Genomic DNA, 18,521 nt, shown 5'->3' on the forward strand with positions numbered 1-18,521 from the left:
CAAACAAAAGTGGAGCATTTCAAATTTGATTTAAAAAATCACCCAATCCCATTAGCTCATTTAAATGTTCATGTTTACTTAGTTGATTAGTAAATGATCTAAGGTAATTAACATTGTTCTTTATATGAAGTCATTATATATGATTAAGTTTATGATTGATCTTTACAACTAATTCTAAGGGACTAGGTATAAAATATAATTCTTTGATTTTATTACTTGAGGTATATGCTATGGGAAGCTAGTATAAAGTAATAAGTTACTTCACTTTTGGATAACACTGTTGACTGCCTAGAATCCCAATATTTCACATTAGGCAAACCTGCTATAATCAATAGAGAACATATTATAGCCGGGCACAGTGACCCGTAAATGTAATCCCAGCAACTCAGGAGGCTGAGATAGGAGGATTGTAAATTCAAGGCCAGCCTCAGCAATTTAGCAAGACCCTGTCTTTTTTTTTTTTTTTTTTGTACTGGGAATTGAACCCAGGGATGCTCTACCACTAAGCCCCATCCCCAACCCTTTTTATTTTTTATTTTGTTACAGGGTCTAAACCTCCTGAGTTGCTGAGATTATAGGCATGTGCCATTGTGCTCTACTGAGACCTTGTCATAAAATAAAGAAGGACTGGGGATATAATTCAGTGGTGGAGTACTCCTGGGTTCAATCCCCAGTAACAAAAATACAGAATATATTATATAGAAAGTATTTGCTGCAAATAGCAATGAACCAGGAGATTATCACTATTCTGAATCCCTTAAAAATACACTGTTCTAGATATATCCAGAAGCTACAGAAAGCCAGAGAGGAATTATAATTGAATAAAGCACATCCTTTGTCATTAACTAGTGAGCATGTGATAATCTAGAAAGGACAGTTGTGGAAAATGCATCTCTGGTTTGTAACTGTGGAACAGGATGAAAGGGGAAGCCAGAAAAGAAATGGGCTATTATTGCCATATTATTCCATTTTTAAGACCCTCTGTAAACCATATAAAACAGAAGATGACTTAGTGAGTTTTTATAAGGCAAACACCCTTTTAACAACCACTCAAGTCAAGGAATATATCACCAGCCACCTCCGAATTTTCCCCATGTTTTTCATCCCAGTCTCAACAACCATTTTCCCCTAAAAGTACCAACTGTCCTCCTAAGTTTTATTTTTTTATTTCTATTTTTTTTTAAAGAGAGAGAGAAATAGAATTTTTTTAATATTTATTTTTTAGTTTTCTTTTTTTTAATCTTTTTTTTTTAGAGAGAATTTTAATATTTTATTTTTTAGTTATCGGCAGACACATCTTTGTTTGTATGTGGTGCTGAGGATCGAACCCGGGCCACACGCATGCCAGGCGAGCGCGCTACCGCTTGAGCCACATCCCCAGCCCCTTCTCCCAAGTTTTATAGTAACCATTTCTTTACATTTTCAGTGTATATCCATAGATACTTTAGACTTGTCAATTTTTCTTATATGTGATATTTCTTTAAGTCTTTTAATCTGTGCATTTCTACTCCATCACTTTCTTTACAATCTGTCTACTAAAGTCCAGAGCCATTTGATCTGGGCATTGTTGATTGCACACTCATGGTATATGTCAGCATATTCCTCTCTCTCCTCTATTTCCTGCAAATTGACTGTTAGGTCCAGGGGTTTGATTCAATTCTTGAATTATTGCTGTTTTGTTTCATTTTAAGACAGAGTCTCAGTAAGTTGCTTAGGGCCTCCTTTAGTTGCTGAGGCTGGCCTTGAACTTAGAATCCTCCTGCCTTAGCCTCCCTATTGATCCTTTTAAAAATTTTTGTTAAACTGGAATTTCAGATTTTTATGGGGCAGCTTCAATTTTTAAATGATCAACTAATTTGTATACCTTGCAGATAACATTTCTATCAAAACAAAACAGTTTATAACCTCTGGGTAAAATAAAACCCTTATCAAAGTGATATTTATTTCCTCAATGTGTACTTCTTAAATATATATATTTTATTATTATTACAAAAAGATACTTTGTTACTGTTAGTATTAAACAGTATGGAAATTTATGTTGTCTATAATCATTCACTTCCTAGAACATAGTTTTACACACTACAAATGGCTACTTTTAGCAGTTTATTTTAGATTTATACCTGACATGTTCTGGCATAAATGAACCTACTTTTGTTTTTAAAAAATTGGGATTTTACTGTTTTGTAATTTGTTTTATTCATTTGGTAATGTATCTTGGGCATCTTTCCATGTTGGTTATATATGTATATTTTCTTTGAAGTTTCCTCCTTATGCAACTAATGAAATTGGCAAAGTCACTGGCATAAATAGAAGAGAGCTTGGGCATGGTGAGTATAATCTATAAACTTTTATGGTGTTTTTACAGAGACATTTTAGTACACTTTTGCCTATTGTTTTTAATATATTTTCTACTTACTGTTTTTTATTCTAACTTAGGTGCTCTTGCTGAGAAAGCTTTGTATCCTGTTATTCCCAAAGATTTTCCTTTTACCATAAGAGTGACATCTGAAGTCTTAGAGTCGAACGGTATGTATTATTTTTTCCCTAGTGGAAAAGACCAGATTCCCTGTTATGTTCTTAACTTTTCAAAAGTAATGTTACAAAATGTTTATTACTACAGGGCCCAAACCTATTGCATGAAAAACTGTGTTTGGTTGATCATAAACGTGAGCCTATTATTTGTTTTGAGTCTCTGTTCTTAGCTAATGAACTCTTTGTAAATCAGTATAAGACAAGTATTTTTCTTTTTGTATCTGTTATAATCCATCCAATATGGGTCATTTGTTCATTTTTGACAAAACATAGAACAAGGCCAGCTTAGAAAGAAAAGGGGCAAAAATACAGTGATTCATTAGACAGGGAACACTAAGTAGCCACAAATGGCTAACACCTACTATATTGGGCCATGTAACTCTGTAGTTGGTGGCTTAGGAATTTATTTTAATTGTCCATGGACCTTTATTTTATTTATTTATATGTGATACTGAGAATCAAAAACCCAGTGCTTCACACATGCTAGGCAAGCGCTCTACCACTGAGCTACAATCTCAGCCCAAGAACTTGATTTTAACCACTTCTGAAAAGTAGGAAGAAGCTGAGTGCCATGGTGCATGCCTGTAATCAGGCTGAACCAGGAGGATCCTGAGTTCAAAGCCAGCCTTAGCAACTTAGAGCGGCCCTAAGTAACTTAGCAAGACCTTATCTCACAATTTTAAAAGAAAAAAAAATTTTTTTAAAGGTCTGGGATGTAGCCCAAAGATTAACTGTCCCTGGGATCAATTCCTGGTACAAAAAAAAAAAAAAAAAAAAAAAAGTAGGATGAAAAGGCTATTGAATATTTTTAAAGAAATTATTGAAGTACACATGCCTGTAATTCCAGCAACTGAAGAGGCTGAGGCAGGAGGGTCATAGTTCAAGGCTAGCCTTAGCAACTTAGTGAGGCAAAGGACTGAGGATGTGGTTCACTGGTTGAGTGCCTCCAAGGTTCAATTCTCAGTACCAAAAAAAACAAGAAAAAGAAATAAAGATATCATTGATGTAACAATATTCTACATTTTTTTAAAAATCAGTATATTATAAAGCATGTCTTCTTTTGTTTTGATAGGGTCATCTTCTATGGCATCTGCATGTGGAGGAAGTTTGGCATTAATGGATGCAGGTAAAAGAATTGTGTCTCAAAATTGCTACTACTTTATACATAATTTGATTAGCATAAAATATAAGATTTCTTTAAAACTGAATTTTAGTAAGACTTGAAGTCAGATTATAGATTACCAAGCCAGGCCAAATGTAAGATAGTAGCAAAAGTACTCCTTCAAATATCTAGATATTTTTTGGAATTCTTATTTTTAGATAAAAGCAGTACACTGAGAATTACTTGTCTTAGTGACTGTATTAGTCAAGGTTCTCTAGAGGAGCCAAATCAACAGGAAGTATAATGATAAAAAGGGGACTTATTAGGTTGGCTTATGGGACCAGGAACTGGATAGTTCACAATGGCTATCTACAGGCTGGAGAGCTGGAAGAACCAGTAGCAGCACATTCTAAGAGGCTAATGCCCCAGAACAAGAGGGATCAACAGTGCTACCCTAGTACAAGACAGAAGGCTTCTGGAGAATCACTGGCAGAGTCTGCTTTGGAAGAGTGAAGAAGTGAGAGTCTGATATCCTCAGATAATTACAGCATCGATCAAGAACCTGTTCAAGGAGAATGGAGCTTGCGTCTGCTGCTGCTTCCTTGTACTTCCAACTTTATTCCATCCAAGTCGTCATCCTATTAGATGGTGCTGCCCATGCTCAGGAAGGATCTCCATTTCAATTGGCTATCCCAAATACCAATCATTCCTGGACACCCCCTCATTGACACCCCTTGAGCCTTTTAATCCTCAGCATCTCTTAATCCAATCAAGTTGACTATTCATTCAATTGACCATTACAGTGACCCAGAGAATTTTCTTACCTTCCAAAAAGGAGAGCCCCAGAATTGATTCCAACCACCAGAGAAGTTTTTGATTGGTAACAGAAGGATTAGGGCCCTTTAGAGAAAGTCATCATGTAACCTTTGAGATTTTGCTATTCCAAAAGTGTACATAGAATTTTAGGAAGATAGAATGTGAGTGGTTCATCCTGGGTCTGAAATACTAGAAGAGAAAAAGTTGGCATGTTATGCTCTCAAAACTAGTTATCAGTTTCTACCATATAGGTATCACTGATGTTATGTAAGAAGAAAGAGGGGCTGGGGATGTATGTAGCTCAGCAGTAGAGTACTCACCTACTATGCACAAGGCCCTAAATTTAGTTCCCAGTACCGGGGAAAAAAGAAGAAGAAGAAAAAGGAAAGGAACCTAAAGAGGCTACAAAGGAATTCTCTAATAATTTCACACATTTACAGTATATATGTGAAAGGTGGAAAGGAAGACAACCAAAGGTGAAATGAAATAATATGGATATATAATAGAAATATTTCAGAAAAATTAAAACTTGGATCAGGCTAAACAAAAGAAAAAATGTTTAAGGAATTTTTTCTAGTTGTGTTCACTGAAGGAAAATGTAATATACAGATAGGTGGTAATATTCTGCTATTGGTTTTCATCTTCATGTATGCATTCAACAAATCTGTGTGCTGTGAGCCAAGCACTGATCTAAGCTCTTGGGACATGGTTATTAATAAAATAGCCCTTGTTTTTATGGAGCTTGCATGTCTCATCCAAATATTATATTGGAAAACAGAAAAACTTCTGAAAAAGATTAATCAAAAGATAAAATAAGAGACGTCATGCTTGGCATGGTGGCATATATCTGTAATCCCAGCTACACTGGAGGCTAAGGCATAGGGATCACAAGTTTGAGGCTAGCCTTGGCAACTTAGACCATTTCTAAAAATAAAATTTTAAAAAGGACTGGGAATGTAGCTCAGTGATAGAACCCCTGTGTTTAAGCTCTAATTCAGATCTTTTGTTCTAAAGAAAAACCCATCCTGGCAGTGATGTAATGATAAAAACTTCAGGATGACATTCTAAGCAATCTCACCTATATTCAATGTTTTAACTACCACTATAATGATTATGACTTAAATATTTACCCCTTCAACCTAGCTCTCAAGTCTTGGATCCATATAAACTGCCTCTTGGACATCTCTAGCTAACATCCCCCACAGCATAATATATATTTTAATTCATTTAAAATTGAATCACTCTAAATAAATAGTTTTCCTTTTGTATTCATCTTGGTAGAAAGTAACTATGACATTCATGCCAGAATCAACAGTTCTCTCATTTCTTACATTCTCTCAAGTCACAAAGATCTGTTTATCTTGAAATTTTTTTTTTTAAGAGAGAGAGAGAGAATTTTAATATTTATTTTTTAGTTTTCGGTGGACACAACATCTTTGTTTGTATGTGGTGCTGAGGATCAAACCCAGGCCGCACACATGCCAGGGGAGCATGCTACCACTTGAGCGACATCCCCATCCCATATCTTCCAAAATTTTAAGAAAAATATCCTTTCCCTTAACTTCTGAAGTACCTATTGCTATTACTTTAGTTCAAGTCCACATCATTTCTTCTTTTGTAGCAATCTCCCTGCTGGCTTTCCAGATTTTCTGTCCCTTCACCTCCTAGACTGTCCAACCTTATCCCCTTAAGGCCATTATCTAAGTTAAGAATAGCTTACTCAAAAGAAAAAAAGTTAAAAAGCAGACTCAAAATATGACACTCAGAATATTTCAAGTTCTCCATTATCTTCCTTCAGGAGGTTTTTTTTCTTTCCTTTTTGTGGTGGTGCTAAGGTAGAAAAACCCAAGGCCTTGTGCTAGGCAAGCACTCTACCATTAGTACACTTAGAAACATACTATACTGCTTCATAACATTGCACAGTCTTTAAAACCAGATGGGACATGGTTATTAATAAAATAGCCCTTGTTTTTATGGAGCTTTCATTTCTCATCCAAATGAGATGAGAGTTTCTCTGAGTCAGTTACCTTCAACCTAGTTCATTATTTATTCCCTGTGTGTCCTGTACCCATTTGTATTATTTCTTTGAATTGCTAATATCTTTTTGTGTTTTTGTACCTTTAAGGTTTTTTTAATCACATTCCTTTATACTAAAAATAAGTTACAAGTAATAAAAACATACTTTTTTTTAATGAAACAAGATTTTATCAAAATCTTAAGAGAAGAATGCCTTTTTAAGCAAAATCCAGGAGCCAGGATTACATAAATTTTAAAAATTCTACCCAGAAACAAGTCACTTTAAACAAAATGAACAAACAAAACAGGAAAAGGTTACTATGTAAAAAGTGGTTGAAGACCATAAACAGGCAATTCTTCAAAATAAGATATGTAAGTAGGCTTACAAACATGAATGTGTTCAACCACACTTATTAAAAACAAATCAAGGGCTGGGGATGTGGCTCAAGTGGTAGCGCGCTCACCTGGCATGCGTGCGGCCCGGGTTCAATCCTTAGCACCACAAACAAAGATGTTGTGTCCGCCAAAAACTAACTAAATAAATAAATATTTTTAAAAAATAAAAAATAAACAAATGAAATTTAAAAATAAGTAACCAATTTTGCTCCATAAGTTGACAGGGATCAAAAAGTGTAACAAGAGTTAGGCACAATTTAGAATAGCATGTATCCTTTTATATATAATGTGACAGTATAGCAAGTATAAAATACAAATACTTTTTTAAAAAATATTTTTTATTTGTGGATGGACCTTTATTTTATTTATTTGTATGTCGTGCTGAGAATTGAACCCAGTGCCTCACACATGCAAGGCACTGTCCAAAACTTATCCCCTTAAGACCATCATCACTCTACCACTGAGCCACAACCCCAGCCCTACAAATATCTTTTAACTCAGCAATTTTATTTCTGTTTATGACTTATAAAAATATATGGAACATGTGGAAAAAATATATATGAGGAGTAGTATGCAGGCATTCAAAGAAATAAATTAGAGCTTCGTTAGTGAAATGAATCATTATCCAAGCTAAGTTGTTAATTAAAAAAGGGTATGTGCAGAGTAACAAATGCCTATACCTTGCTCCCATGAGTAAAGAAAATAAAAATTTAGGGCTGGGGCTGTAGCAGTGGTAGAGTACTTGCCTAGCATGTGTGAGACACTGGGTTTGATCCTTAGCACCACATGAAAATAAAGGCATTCTGTTCATCTACAACTACAAGAAAACATTTTTTTAAAATTATGTTTACATTTATACTTGTGCACAGAAATTTTCTGGGTTCTATTAATGGTGCCAATGAGGGGTTCAGGCTAGAAGAACACATCAAATACATGCTTATTTTTCAACAAAAAGAAGACACCAAAAGCAATGAGTCATTTGAGTTATAAAGTTTGCAATTTTGATAAAGGTTTATGCCAAATATAGGATTACCTCTTAAAGTTGTTTTAAGGGACTTTATTATAGTTTCCAAAAGAAATGAGGTAGTTAGAGGATCTGTTAAGACCTTTCCAACTTAGCTCTCGTGATTGTCTATTTAGGAAACATTATCCCCTTTCATTAAAATAAATGTCAACAGAATAAATAAATATGTGTTAGGTTGATATACATATTACACAAAATTATCTTTTCTCGCTTCTAGGGGTTCCAATTTCATCTGCTGTTGCAGGTGTAGCAATAGGATTGGTCACCAAAAGCAATCCTGAGAAGGGTGAAATAGAAGATTATCGTTTGCTGACAGATATTCTGGCAAGTATATTCCCAGTTTTAAATATAAATACTTCAGAAATAGCATATGCTTAGAAGAATGTTGGTTCTCAAAGAATAGAGGTCAAGTGATTCTTACTTTTATCCTCTGTGTATTGCCTTGGATTTTAAAGGATATGTTAAAAATATATATTACAGGATAGGTATCCATAATGACTTGCTTTAGGATAATTTGTAAATTAATTCTTACACATTTATTGTGAAAGGCATGATCTAAAAATAATGTTTCTGTTGAAAATATTTGTATCTTTAAAAAGCCACAAATTGGAAGCAGCAGTTAATATAGGAGACTTTTTTTTTATGTTTAGTCTTAGAGGACATGGTTTACTTCTAAGGCTATGTTTTAAAATTCTTCTACAGTGACTATGGGTGAATTTTGTTTTTGTTTAAAATTTTTTCATAATTTCTTAAATTCGTAAAGGGAATTGAAGATTACAATGGAGACATGGATTTCAAAATAGCTGGTACTAATAAGGGAATAACTGCATTACAGGTATTTTTAAAACGTACTTTGTCTCATTTTTGTAAGTTTAAATAATGTTATGAATCAGTGTTTTTATTCATTTATTTTTGGCCCTTCCATATTAGGCTGATATTAAATTACCTGGAATACCAATGAAAATTGTAATGGAAGCCATTCAGCAAGCATCAGGTAAGCCAGTGTCTAGTCAACTGGAGCAATAATTTTCATTAGACTTACTATAAGATATTTCCTTTAAAAAAATGGAATTTCAGCCAGACATCGTGCACACCTATAATCCCAGCTGGGATTATAGGTGTGACAACTTAGTGACACCCTGTCACAAAATAAAGAGTAAAAGGCTGGGGTTATAGCTCAGTGGCAAAGTGTCCCTGGGTTCAATCCCAAGTACCAATTTTAAAAATATACAAATAAATATAAATATATGGAATTTCATATGGCTAGGGATATAGTTCAATGGTAGAGTGCTTGCCTAGTATGCGTGAGATGCTGGGTTTGACCACTAGCATGGCCAAAAATAAAAATGAATTTTATGTGATTTAACTGGGATCAAGAAGTATTAATTATTGAGCACATGACTAATCATCCAAGTAAGAGACCAGAGAAATTTTGATTTTCAGCAATTAAGCATCTAAGATAGACTTTATAAAGGAGGGAATATGAGTGAATCTTTAAAAAATAATTATGATACAGAAAGCTTTGATTATTAGGCTAAAGAGTTTGAATTTTATTCCATAAAATCTAAGAGTGAGCTAGGCAGGGTGTTGCATAACTGTAATCCCAGCTATTCATGAGACTGAGACAGGAGGATCACAATGTTCAAGGCCAACCTGGGCAACTCAGTGAGACCCTATCAAAATAGGGAGGAATAAAGGAAAAGTACTGGGGATATAGCTCTGTGATAGAGTGCTTGTCTAGAATGTTCAAGACCCTGGGTTTCATCTCCAGTAGGGAGTAGGGTGGGGCGGGGCCACAGGACTCCGAATGCAGCTATTTCGGGTCCCATGTTTTGTAGTTGTAACCTTTATTGTGTCTTTATCTTTCTAGTGGCAAAGAAAGAGATACTACAGATTATGAACAAAACTATTTCAAAACCTCGAGCATCTAGAAAAGAAAATGGACCTGTTGTAGGTAATCCATTAGTGAATAAAGGGCTCCTGGGATCAGCTCTTGGTACAAACAGACAAACAAACAAATGAATACTGATTTCACGATAACAAACATTAGTATGTGAAAGTATATTATAGATTTTTAATTTTTTTTTACCCCATATGCAAAATAAAAATATTCAAAGTACTTCTATTGCTAAAATACTTTAGAAGTGTTTTCAATATTTTCACTATAAATGATAAATACCTAAAATATTTAGGTATATGTTTACCTAAGGGCATATGTTTACCCTTATTTCAACATTACACTATGTGTATAGAAACATCACATAAACATGTATAATTTTTTTGTTTTTATGTATCAATTAAAAAATAAAAAAAAAATACTTTATTTTAACCTAGGGGGTACTCCTAGACATTTTTAATCAAGTAACATTGTCTTTCTGTTTCATAATGAAATATTTTTACATGTTTTAGGTTCATTTATGTATTTATCTGTATTGCATTTCAGAAACTGTTCAAGTTCCATTATCAAAACGAGCAAGATTTGTTGGACCAGGTGGATATCATTTAAAAAAACTTCAAGCTGAAACAGGTGAGATTTTAGTTAATCTAATAAAACAGATGGGTTTTATTAAATGCTGGATATGTAGTTTTGCTATTTCATCTCTACTATGTTGTTCCAAAAATATATGTATTTGAAAAACAAAGAGAAAGACCAGGAGAGAAGGATTTCATGTCTTTCTTGTGAGTTTTTTGTGTGCCTCTTTATAAATCAGTAAATGTTTAATTCTTAACTATATTCAAGAAGGATAGTCAAGCATTCATCAAGGTTTTTTGGCAACATTTTAAAATGGATTGTTCCTGAATAATTTTTAGTGTTTCCCTTTAGTGAAGTTATGTTTGAATTTTTTATTACTAATTTTGCTTAGTTTTATTTACACTCTTTTTATTTAAAAGTATATGTAGAAATAGTTATGCCTTAATTTGTTTCTTCTGAAAACAGCATTTAGGTTTCCTAATACTTAGCAGCTTTGAGGTTATTGAAGAAGGATAAGAAGCAAAGTTGCTGTAGCTAGTTGTTGAGAATGAGAAACTGACATAATTTTGTTCCTCATTCATCTGTTCACTCTACAGGATAAGAGGAAGAGAGACAAAAAGGTGAGGAAAGGATTCTAGTATAGTTTCTAGTCATAATTAAGAGAATAAAACGAGAGCCTCAAAAATTAGCCCTGATATGATAGGACATTAGTTCTCTATTTTATCCCCAGGACCTAATATAATGCCAGATACATAGCAGGTGTGCAGTATATACTTGTTGGTGAATTGATCCCTTCCCAAACCAATGATTACACTGAATAAACCTGCCCAGCTGCCCCTCTTTGCTCTCCTATTGACTTTCAGACTAGTCTCCATGATTTTTTTTTTTTTTTTTTTTTTGATGCTGGGAACTAAACTATCTTTTTAAAAGGTGTAACTATTAATCAGTTGGATGAAGAAACATTTTCTGTATTTGCACCAACACCCAGTGCAATGCATGAAGCAAAAGAATTCATTAGTGAAATCTGCAAAGATGATGTAAGTATAGATCTTATACTAATTACTTTATCTTCTTTTTGTTTGTTTTCTTTGTGAATCTTATGGCTTTTTTTTTTTTTTTAATTCACAGCAAGAACAACAATTAGAGTTTGGAGCAGTTTATACTGCCACAATAACTGAAATCAGGTACTACCAACTAATACACTACACTGGGTTTTAAAAGATTTCAAGTCCAGGTTAACTTCACATTTGCTTTATTTACTTTGAAAATATAAAGTGTTTGGATTATATGTCAATTGCCATATAATCATTAATATTTTTAAAATTGTACTGTATTTTATTTTCTATGCCAGTTTGTAGATTTTCAAGTGATAGGTTCTTCTGAGTTTTTTTCTTTAGCCAAATTTTCTACCATTTTAATTTTTCCAGTAACAATAAATAGGCCCAAAACACAAAAATCAATATTTTCTTTTTGTTGTTGTTGGCCTGTTTAAAAAAAAAAAAAAAATGTTTTTCTTTTTTTGAGACAGGTTCTTACTAACTTTCCCAGGTTGGCCTTCAACTTGTGATGCTCCTGCCACACCCTCTGAAGGAGCTGGAATTACAGGCATGCAGTTACCATACCCAGCAGTTGGCTAACCAGCAGTTAAAGATAGTACTACTTAATGTTTAATATATACATTTTTAAAAGCCAATTTTAACTTCAAAAGCATTTTTAACTAGCTAAAATAATTTCAGAGTTCCATTTTTTTTAAAGAAATTACCAAGGTAGCAGGAATGTTTAAAACTATTTAATATGAATAAAGGCAGTGGGATAATTTGTTTAATATTGCAGATAAAAATAAGAAATAGGATGGCTTAGCTTAATAGATTAAAGCAAAGAAAGAGAGCTTTATTAATTAAATAATTTTTCTATTTTATGTAACCCCTTTCTTAAATCACTTCTAATAGGTTAATATTCTATACTATTTTAAAATATTTAATGTCATTTCAAAAAAATTTGGAAGTTACAAAAAGAGATATAGGTAAATATACTAAAAGCTTTTTTCTTTTGATGACAAGTATTAGTATATTTTCAGCTGAAAAATACCTGTTTTAGGTAATCATAACTTTTATAATAAGTTTTGTCAGTAGATACACTTATTGTTTTAACCAGGCTTATTCCCTTCTTGTAGAGACACTGGAGTAATGGTAAAACTATATCCAAATATGACTGCTGTGCTTCTTCATAACACACAACTTGATCAACGAAAGGTAAAAATACAGATTGGATTATTTTTATTGCCTGAATATAACCATGTAGAAATTACTTGGATCAGTTGGGTATTTGGTGGTGCACACCTATAATTCCAGTGGTGGGAGAGGCTGAGGCAGGATGATCACAAGTTCAAAGCCAGTCTCATCTAAATAGCGAGGCCCTTAGCAATTTAGCGAGACTCTGACTCAAAGTTTAAAAATAAAAGGGCTGGGGTTGTGGCTCGGTGATTAAGTGTCCCTGGTTCAATTCCTGGACCAAAAAAATAAATTACTTGGATTGGTGAGAATTGTACACTTTATTGATTGCTAGTTTAAGTACAGAAAACAAAAATGGCAGAGATACTGCTGACAAAAGATTTTACATTGTTTATCACAGATGTTTATGTTTCTCCTAAGCATTTTAAGGTTGAACAACATCTAGAACTAGCACATAGCAGTGACTGAAAATATCTACATGTAACTATGATTTCTCAATTTTCTACTGACCAACCAGTGATGGGAATCTAATTCTTAAAATGTTTTAAATTCATTAATTTTAATTATAATTCAGACATCTGGCAGACTAAGACTACTCAATGAAAATACAGGGGTCAGAGAATAATAAGAGTGAGTGTCCATTTTACCATATATTAAAATATAAAGCTCCAGAGAATAAAAGAAAATATTATTGGCCCAGGATTAGAGAATCTATACAAAAAGAGAGAGAGAGAGAGAGAGACCAAAAAATAAAACCAGTTATATACATAGGTCCATAATACATGCTTAAAGTTGCATTTTTACTAAATGAAGAAATAAAAATTGCTGGGTGCAACAGTACACATCTATAATCTCAGCAACTCTCAAGGTCTCAAGGAGGATCATAAGTTCAAGGCCAGCCTCAGCAACTTAGTGGGACCCTGTCTCAAATTTTAAAAAATGAGAAGGACTGGGAATGTAACTCAGTGGTTAACCCTGAGTTCAGTTAACCCTGGGTTCAATCCCCAGTACAAAAAAAAAAAAAAAGAAGAAGAAGAAAGAAATACAAATTATTCAATTTTCACTGTATATAATTGGTTATCATAGTAGGATCTTCAGTCATTTTTATACCAAAATTCCATCTAAATTAAACAGCTAAATTTTCTAAAGAGATGGTAGGAATAAGAAATAAAATTTTGGAGGAGGGAGACTCTAGAAGAAAGTAAGAATGTTTTGATATTTGTGCTGAGGAACCCTTTCTCATCGTATCAAAGGTAAAAATGTAAATAAATTGATAAGAATTTAACTGCAATTTTTTAATTTAATTGTATGGCAAAAATCACAATAATGAAAGACAAACAGCAACCTATGGGAATGTGCTTGTAACATAGGACGGGCTGAATATACACAGGTTTTATAGATCATTTAAAAATGAATATCAGTAGAAAAATGAGCAAAGAATATGGGCAGGCTTTTTGATTTTCATTTGGTGCTTTGTTTATTTTATTTTATTTTATTTTATTTTTTTTGGTGCTAGGGATTGAACCCAGGGACTCCTACATGCCAAGCATGTATTCTGACTACTGATCTATAGCCCTAACCCCAAGCTTTTTTTTCCCCCTTTCTCAAACCAATCATAGTATTCTATATCAATAATAATTCTTTAAAATTCAATAAAATCAATATATTTTTAACTTTCAAATAGTTGGAAATTTCTAGTGTGGGTAAGAGAAAAGAAGGATATTCTCTAGACCGTTATTAAGGGACAATTTTGTGACACACTTTGGGGAGTGTTTGGTAAATGTCTCTGATCCCACAAGTTCCATATATAGGACTTTATTCTCAGAAGATAATTAGAGTAGATAACTAAATGATCAGTGCAACACTAAAACTTTGGGGGTTTTCCTCAATTTTTTTTTTTTTTTTTTTTTTTTTTTTTTGGTACTAGGAATTGAACCCAGGGTAGCTTAACCACTGAGCTACATTCTCAGTCCTTTTTTAATTTTTTTACTTTAAGACAAGGTCTTGCTAAGTTGCTGAGGCTGGCTTTGAACTTGCAATCCTCCTGCCTCAGCCACCCAAGTTGCTGGGTTTACAGGCATGCCCCACCACACCTGTCTCAACTTTTTATTTCAAAAAAGTTTAAACCTGCTGCAAAGTTGAAAGAATAATACACTCAGCACTCATATACCTTTCACCTAAATCTATCAGTAATTAATATTTGTGATGTTGGGAATTTATAAGAAATTAAATGACTATCTTTAAGGGATTGATTAAATAAATTATATAGTTTGGATACTCCTCTGTAATGCTTCATTTATTGATATGAAAAGGCATTCTTAACATATTATTGAATGAAAAAAAAGGCCCATTTTTATAAAAGCAATACAGTAGACATTTGAAGGGATACTCGTTGGAATGTTAGCAGTAGTTATCTGCAGGTAGAAGGATTTTGGGTGATTTTTAATTTCTTCTCAGTACCACTATGTTACTTTAATTAATAAATTTAGGGGGTGAAGGCAGAGTACTGGGGATTACAGATTTGGGGGGCAGAGGCAGAATACTGGGGATTGAACCAAGGTCTCACATATGTAGCCAAGTGTTATATCATTCAGCTACATCTCTAGCCTTTTTATTTTTGAAACACAATCTCAATTTGCATCCTCCTGTCTCATTCTCCCACATAGCTGAATTTGTAAGTGTGCATCACCATTCCCAACTAACAGATTATATAATCAGAGAAAACAATAAAGCTTTTGTCCACTTGAGGAAAAAAAAATGTATTATAACATGGTGTTTTTGGTTTTGTTTCTTTTTTTCAGATTAAACATCCCACTGCCCTAGGATTAGAAGTTGGCCAAGAAATTCAGGTACCTGTGTTCAAACTTTTAGCCTTAAAGTTCTAAATTATACTTGAAGTTTTAATTATCATTTTCAAGAAGTAAGTTGAAAGAGTAGAATTAACATCTATGATGTATATTATTTATATGTAGTCTTGTTTTTTAACCTCAGGGTTGCTTTATATAGATTCATTAAGGATTTAGGACACAGTTTTTACCCTCAAGAAACTTACAGCTAAGCTAAAACAGCTATCTTTAGAGCTTTTAAAAAATACATGAAACTTGGTGTGGTAGTACACACCTGTAATCCCAGCAATTTAGGAGACTGAGGCAGGAGGATTACAAGATCAAAGAGACCCTCAACAACTTAATGAGACCCTGTCTCAAAATTTAAAAAAAAAAAAAAAAAAAGGACTCTGAATGGTGGATATAGCTTAGTGATAAAGTGCTCCTGGGTTCAATCCCGAGTACCAAAAAGAGAGAGCATGAGCATATTGGTTATGCAGGCTCAGTGTTTTGGGGAGAGACATAAAAATCTCATCATTTACCTTATTGGAAACCTTAACTGTGATTTTTGAGGAGTTGAGACTCTGTTTCTCCACCACTTTGAGCTTGATAAGAGCTATGTTGTTCAAGTCTACAATGCTGATAGTAAAATTGACTTTTTTTTTTTTAGTCCTTTTAGTAGATGAAAGAAGTCATTGCTAGTCTGGGTTTTTTGGCTGCACCACATTGTGTTCCAGTTATACCTAATACCTATGACCTGAGTAACTAAGGCCACTAGTTTATTCCTGATCCATAATCCCTTTGTTCATGGAGCCTCTAAGGAAAGAAGGAGAACTACAACATATCTCTATTTAAAGTTTTTGTTTTTTTTTTTTACATCAGGATGGACTTTAAAATTTCTACATTCCCCCCTAACTTCCATTTTCCACAATGAAGCCAAGTAAACTCCAGTGTGATAGTTTCCTGAGCAGTAATGAAAATCTGAGTATGACCTAGTATAGTTTGTAGCACAAATAGGTACAGAAAGCCTTGTCAAGAATCACTGTGGCTTTGACTAGTCTTCTAGGATGGAGACTCAGAGACACTAAAAAGGGACAGATGATTTAACAGAAGGTTATAATCAGACAACTAAATGCCTTCTTTCCTTTTTTATAATAATTACCTAACCAAGTTGTATTTATTGAGCATATACCTCTTCATAACACTGAGCTATGCTTTCAGTGAATAAGTAAAAACATTAATAATTGCCTTATTTAGATCATATGTGTTTAATTTTGAAGGTCAATCAATGTGCTATAAATTTTTAAAAAGTAAATTTTTTTAACACAGGTGAAATACTTCGGTCGTGATCCAGCTGATGGAAGAATGAGGCTTTCTCGTAAAGTGCTTCAGTCTCCAGCTACAAATGTTGTCAAAACTCTAAATGACAGAAGCAGTATTGTAATGGGAGAACCTATTTCACAAACATCATCTAATTCTTCCCAGTGATTTTTTTTTTTTAAAGAATTCTAGGGTGATATTATATAGAGCAAAATTTTAGTATTCTAATGTGTAGACTTATATATAGTATAAATATATTCTAATCATTTGTATTAAAATGCTCACATGTGCCATTTTTTTATTACAAGAATAACATGTTTTTATTTATAATATAAACCAATAAATATTTATTACTAAAAGTAAACCATGCAGGGTGCAGTGGCACATGCCTATAATCCCAGTGACCTGGGAGGCTTAGGCAGGAGGACCATAAGTTTGAGGCCAGACTAGGAATTTAGCAATACCCTGTCTCAAAAAGAGCTGGTGTAGATCAGTGGTATATATTGCTGGATTCAATTAATTAATTAATGGCAAACCATTTATATACATTTTAGGGAAGATTACCCTTTTGTTCCTATTATTATGAAATACCTGAAAAGCTTAGAAATAATAGATCACTATGCTATCATTATGGATCTCTGCCTATATATGTTATTATTCTTCTTTATATATAGTAAAGTTTTCCCTTAGTCATATTATGGCTTACCTTTTTGCCTAACAGCTTTTCTTGCCTACAACTATTTCACAAACTGGAACTTTCTATTTTGTTGGAAATAAGCAGGACCTTTTTTTTCCAAGTAATTACTAGATATATGAAGGAGTTTAGGGATGGGGATGTAGCTCAGTGGTTCAATCCCCAGTACCAAAAAAAAAAAGAAAAAAGAAAGAAATGTGAAAACATATAACAAGAAGTGGAAAGGAGCTAAATTTGACCCATTTTTAATGATATGATATTTTTCAAATTTGTCCCAAAAATATAAACATAGTGGAGTAATCTTAGAAATGGGACTTTCAGTAGAATGAGGGAATAAATTTTTCAAATTTAACCAAACAGAATACTTGTCAAATAGAACTAGATCATTTATTAGTGTGTATTTTGCCAACATGGATATTCTTGACATAAAAGCTGGTAGAATCATGATTTTCAGTTAATAAATAGTAATTTAAAATAATCAGATATGGCGGTTATTGATGTAATTATTGTTCATTCCCATCACTTAAAGCATTATAATTTCAGAAAAAAAGTAAATGGTACATAGGAGTCATTTAGAATGTATCTTTTATAATATTATAAAAAATAAATTTATAACTCAAGGTTAACTAGTTCATAAAATTTAGCTAGCCAAAGCAAAGATTTATAAGATATGTGTATTTAAGTCAATAAACACTGATTATATATCCACTATGTTTAAAATAACATGTTAAGTAATTTTGATATTCTTTCTGAAATAGCAAAGATTAATTGAGAAAGATTAAAATTTGCCTTCTATATTTGATCGGCTGTTTTTGGTAATAGTGACAAGAATATTTTTACTCTCATTTTGCTTTTTAAGATAATCTTTAATGGTAGAAATTCAGAATTATAATTTCTATTTTTCTTAAGTGTTCTGTTTTCTTTTTTAGTGGAGCACTTAACTGCTAAAATTTAGAAAAATGAAACCAGTTCTTACTTTCCAATGAAGTTTTCTCAAATTGAGTGCCCATCCTTATGCCGGCCTCTATGAATTTTGTTGATATGCACTCCATAAATTACTGTTTTTTTTACAATTTTTGTGCAACCATTTTT

The 18,521-nt window shown here is 33.1% G+C and overlaps 1 protein-coding gene across 2 annotated transcripts in view; it reads left to right on the forward strand.

Moving 5' to 3' along the window:
- Window positions 1-18,152, forward strand: part of PNPT1 (polyribonucleotide nucleotidyltransferase 1) — a 46,176-nt gene extending 28,024 nt beyond the window's left edge. For both annotated transcript variants that reach the window (XM_081264733.1, XM_081264734.1), the window contains exons 16-28: window positions 2,261-2,327; window positions 2,437-2,526; window positions 3,605-3,658; window positions 8,104-8,210; window positions 8,650-8,721; window positions 8,817-8,880; window positions 9,757-9,840; window positions 10,330-10,413; window positions 11,290-11,396; window positions 11,488-11,543; window positions 12,533-12,611; window positions 15,392-15,439; window positions 16,745-18,152. In XM_081264733.1, coding sequence (XP_081120859.1) covers window positions 2,261-2,327; window positions 2,437-2,526; window positions 3,605-3,658; window positions 8,104-8,210; window positions 8,650-8,721; window positions 8,817-8,880; window positions 9,757-9,840; window positions 10,330-10,413; window positions 11,290-11,396; window positions 11,488-11,543; window positions 12,533-12,611; window positions 15,392-15,439; window positions 16,745-16,903 — 1,071 coding nt within the window. In that variant the 3' untranslated portion in view covers window positions 16,904-18,152. The remainder of the gene's footprint in view (window positions 1-2,260; window positions 2,328-2,436; window positions 2,527-3,604; window positions 3,659-8,103; window positions 8,211-8,649; window positions 8,722-8,816; window positions 8,881-9,756; window positions 9,841-10,329; window positions 10,414-11,289; window positions 11,397-11,487; window positions 11,544-12,532; window positions 12,612-15,391; window positions 15,440-16,744) is intronic.
- Window positions 18,153-18,521: the final 369 nt, after the last annotated feature.

The sequence above is a fragment of the Spermophilus citellus genome (genome assembly GCF_964194105.1).
Source record: "Spermophilus citellus genome assembly, chromosome: 13".
In the NCBI taxonomy this organism is placed as follows: domain Eukaryota; kingdom Metazoa; phylum Chordata; class Mammalia; order Rodentia; family Sciuridae; genus Spermophilus; species Spermophilus citellus.